Source organism: Limulus polyphemus, unplaced genomic scaffold (genome assembly GCF_000517525.1).
Source record: "Limulus polyphemus unplaced genomic scaffold, Limulus_polyphemus-2.1.2 Scaffold225, whole genome shotgun sequence".
Taxonomy (NCBI): Eukaryota; Metazoa; Arthropoda; class Merostomata; order Xiphosura; family Limulidae; genus Limulus; species Limulus polyphemus.
This window is the reverse complement of record NW_013665835.1, coordinates 803,181-807,689: the sequence shown is the minus strand read 5'-3', so window position 1 is coordinate 807,689 and position 4,509 is coordinate 803,181. Positions and strand designations below refer to the sequence as shown.

Genomic DNA, 4,509 nt, shown 5'->3' with positions numbered 1-4,509 from the left:
GTATAGCATACGTATTCACAGTGCTGATAAAATATTGCCTTTGAAATATGTATACTGTTCAGAGACAAACAGTGGAAGGATACATAAGACTATCGTATGTTAATTATAGTTAGATCAGTAAGAATCAATGAATTCGGGGAGTTGTACAAACTAGCAACACTGAGCTTCGATATATTACACATTATTTTCTCGTCATATATTATGGAACTATCAATTTTTATTTATTTTTTTCAATTCATTATCAATATTTTAAAAATCTAGGATGTCGCGTAAAGTTTTGTATTATTTCCGGCTTTCAGACATGTGAGAGAGAACATTTGTTGGTGGAGGGAATGGTGGCGGGATCGATTTCTACACTAATAGCAAGTCCATATAAGATATCGGTTTTGAGTGGTATAACGTCATTCAGGCACATTTCTACAGCCTCTGTTAGCGAGTGGATGCGGTAGTAGTTTTGAAAAACGTGCTAATCTAGTTAGATACTGTTGTTAAACAGTTTCAGCTGTGACTTTATAATAATAACGTCGAGGGACAGAATCAGATAGGACTGTATTTCTTAGCATCGAGTAATGAGAAAAAGAAGATTAGCCTGTTGGTTTTGATAAGAAACATCTCGCGTGCCTCTAAACACCAGCAAAGCCATCACTTTTAGATCAATTTTGCTTGAGTTTTGTGAATATGTACGGAATAATCGTTTTAGATGTTAAGCATATATTTTAAAAAATCGTCGTTAAGAATAGCGCCAACCAATCCTAAAGCAAGATAAAATGTCTTCTCCTATGTGTTTGTTAGACTCCCCTCAGATGGAAAAAAAGTGTGCTTTTCCAATGTCTACGACCAAAACTTTGCATTCTCGATTAACTAGCATGGAGATTAGCGACTCTGTTGACCCTTGTATTAGAGAGTCGTCAACAGATTACTATACCCCTGGATCCAGAGGTAGGGTTTCCGTAATCACTGAGGTAAGACATATCTGTTTGTTGTTCTGTTATATATCTAAGTTACTTTAATGTTACAGTTAGTGTTTCTTTATTGAATTCGTAATCACTTAGTTAAAGAAAATAAGTAATACATCCGTTATTTATGAGTTACGTTAATGGGCTACTCAGAATGGATCGATTTTTCTTAAGTAACCCAATTTTTCTTTAATTTTTACCATTAAACTGTTTATATTTATATATATATATATATTTAAAAATCACATTTAATATGCCACAAACTTATTTTGAATCCAATATGCAAGTGTTAATTTGCTAATTAGCTCAAAAAACACAAAAACAAACAGCTATGCTCTGTACTTTCCTTGCTTACGGACTAATCGTGCCTCAGATTGTTCTAAAAGGTCATTAAAACAATCTTTGTGGATTCTGTAAATCAGACTCAGCCGAAAAACAACGAAGTTGTGATAACAAGAAAAGGAACAAAAGTTATATATCTCCAAAGTTCTTGTGCTTGATCTTAATGAAATTAAATTGAAAGATTCAAATGAAAAATTCTGGTAATAACTATCATCCTTTTGGTGGTTTTTTTTTTCAAGACAAAAAAATTTATTTGTAAGAATAATTGTGGTTATTATTTTCCTAAATTATTTTACAGAAGAATTGAATTATAATAACTTTCTTAATAAAAATGAGTTTTTAAGTAAGTTTTTAGGTACAGGGATTTTTTTTTGGTTAAGCACAAAGTTGCACAATGTGTTATCTGTGTTCTGCTCACCGCGAGTATCGAAATTCAGTCTTTGGCGTTATAAGCCTTCAAATTTACACTGAACTATTTGCGATCTCTTCATTGTGGGGAATCGAACCTTGGAACAATGTATATTTTTATGTGCCTTGTTTCACAAGAAATGTTTAGTAAAAGTTTGATGAACTCGTAGACAGAGTTTTCTTATATGACACAGATAGTAAACAACAGTAAGTAAAGTTTCAACTTGTTAGCAATTCATTGCTAAATTATGTCAACAATGTTGGAGAAGCAAAGATGTTTAAAACATTTTCCATAAATGTTCTCAGAAATACATTAACAGCAAAGCATATAAAAATAACTTAGAAGAATTATAATTAGCTAATTGATTAGCTATATCAATTAATAAGTTATTAGTTCAAAAATCGTTATGTACTTTATGGGTTTTCCGATATATGTTTTTAAACAATAACATTTTATTACTCAAGCATCCTACACCAAATGAGTGTGTGTGTTTGTTTTAGAGAAAAACCACTTTGGGCTATCTGCTGTGTCCACCACGAAGAATCGAACCTCGAATTTTATCGTTGCAAGTCCATTAGTTTACCGCTGTACCACCGGGGAACCACATTTAAATTAATTAGATCGATATGAAGCTCTTATCAGTATTTGGACAAGGGAAAAATCGACAAATAAAACAAGGTTTCTTGTAGTGTTGGCATGTATATTACAGAGGATTGAGTATGTTATATTAAAATTATTTTGAATATATACAAATCAGCAAGTAATATAACAAACACTGCTGCTATAGAGTCGCGGTGGAACTGCATATATTAGAACTAAATTTTGACACTGTTTGGCGTTCGTAGGTAGCGTGATGCTACCAAAATTTGATTAGTTTTGGGAAGTGTATGTAACAGGCCTTTTCAACGCAAAATATCCGTACTGTCAGGTCCTAAAGCTGTATTACGATTGGGTATTTAGAATTTCCCTTTTTTCGTAATGGCATTGGAAAACAAATGAATATGGTTGAATTTGGAGTATCAGGAACATTGAGAAAGAGACCTACAACAAGTCGTATCCAAACGTGCGGCGTCTTACAACAGATGGCAATGTAGGAACACAAAGGACAGTCACATCAGCTGTTCAGTGTCTCAGGTAACAATACGCAACACATACAAAAAGGATCCTCATCTGGAAAAGTGACACAAGTCATCTGTACACAAGTTGCTTCCACGAAATACTCGTTCAACTATCGCATACCTCAAGCAACTGGAGAATGAAATGGGTATTTATATTTTCTATATAAAGACATATCAGTTAAGTTGCCGGGCACAGTGCCTATGGGTTTCTATGTGATCAAAATGTGGAAAAGGGTACCGGGAAATCGTCGTATTCGTACACTAGATGAATTACGGAAAATATGCATCGAGGAATGGTGTGCTTTGGACAGGAGAGTTTTTCAGTGGATCTTTTTCCAATTGAAACAATACTGAAGGGCTAGTGTCAAGATTTACGGTCATCAGATAGAGCATAACCGGACATGGCGACATGTACTGTAACGACGTGGTGAAGCTCCAAAATGGTTTTAATAAAACGCACTCAGTAGTTAGTATGGTGTTTCGTTTGTCTTTTACTCTCCACAATGAATCTATTTGTACATAAATTTGAAGAATATCTAGCGTTACTTAATTCTTTAGGATAGAATTCCCCGAAATGAATTTAACTTAATGGTGAGTGGTGAATAGAATGATAGGTTAGCTTCATATTTTTTTAGTACTTCAAACAGCGTATCTGCTGAATAATCCAGAAGAATAAATTTGTAGCCTCAGTGATACACAGTCTTCAAAATCTATATAAATATTCATCAAAACACAGTACTTATAAGGTTCCATAGAGGTCCAATGCACTACTTGTAGAACAAAAAACTAAATGTTTCATATTAACTTGTAAACACATTTATTTAGCTATCAAATGTCTGAATAAATTTATTTATCATATAAGAGTAACCTCATGTCACAATAATACCATTTTATGCTGAAAAATACTATAAGGCAACAGATGCAATTTTATGTTTTCGTTTTTTTGGACAAAACAAAAACTGGAATGGCTTTCAAGGTTGATACAAACGTTACCGACGAAGGTATTTGGGTCTATAAAGACAACTTCCATATAACTGTTATCGTTGAAATTGTATCAAGCAAGGTAAAGCTGTCAATTTAAAATTTTGATTTTCTCAAAGGTTATGTGAAGAATGATTGAAGAACTTAGCTCTTTAGAAACTTTAGAAAGAGTGATTCGTTAGGTCACAAGCTCACTGCTTTACTTGTTATAGGACATGCAGGACGACAACAAAGAAAAGTTGCCCATATAAAATGATGATATCGTAAGCTGTATTGAGGAAAGTTGGACATACATGGTACTGGATCTTTCAAAACCATATTATGTTGTATACCTAAATTGCTTTTCTCGCAAACCTGCACTACTCTCTCTTTCAAAAATACTAGATCGATACTTAGACTGAAATGTATGTCAGTATGCAGAATATTTATTGCAAGAATCATTACTACTGTCCAGAGCAGATGACGCTTGAAGTAATTACATTTAGGAATATTCTTGATTGTAAGTGACTGGAAAGCATAACCGTGCACCTTCTGTAACAGTTTATGAAACATCCCTTCCTATGTTCAAACTTTCCTCAATAAAACACATGGTTCTCAGTTCACCTCTGGTAATTTTCAGTTCTTTTAGGACAAATAGTTTTAATATATAATAATTCTAAATATAGAGTTTTCTTCATAATCATTTGTAACTATAATATTATTA

At 33.2% G+C, this 4,509-nt stretch overlaps 1 protein-coding gene across 1 annotated transcript in view; it reads left to right on the top strand.

Moving 5' to 3' along the window:
• The first annotated feature begins 432 nt into the window (after positions 1–432).
• LOC106478566 (anoctamin-4-like) overlaps positions 433–4,509 on the top strand; it is a 140,578-nt gene continuing 136,501 nt past the window's right edge. The window contains exon 1 of the mRNA XM_022382181.1: positions 433–962. Within this exon, the coding sequence (XP_022237889.1) occupies positions 768–962 (195 nt within the window). The 5' untranslated portion in view covers positions 433–767. The remainder of the gene's footprint in view (positions 963–4,509) is intronic.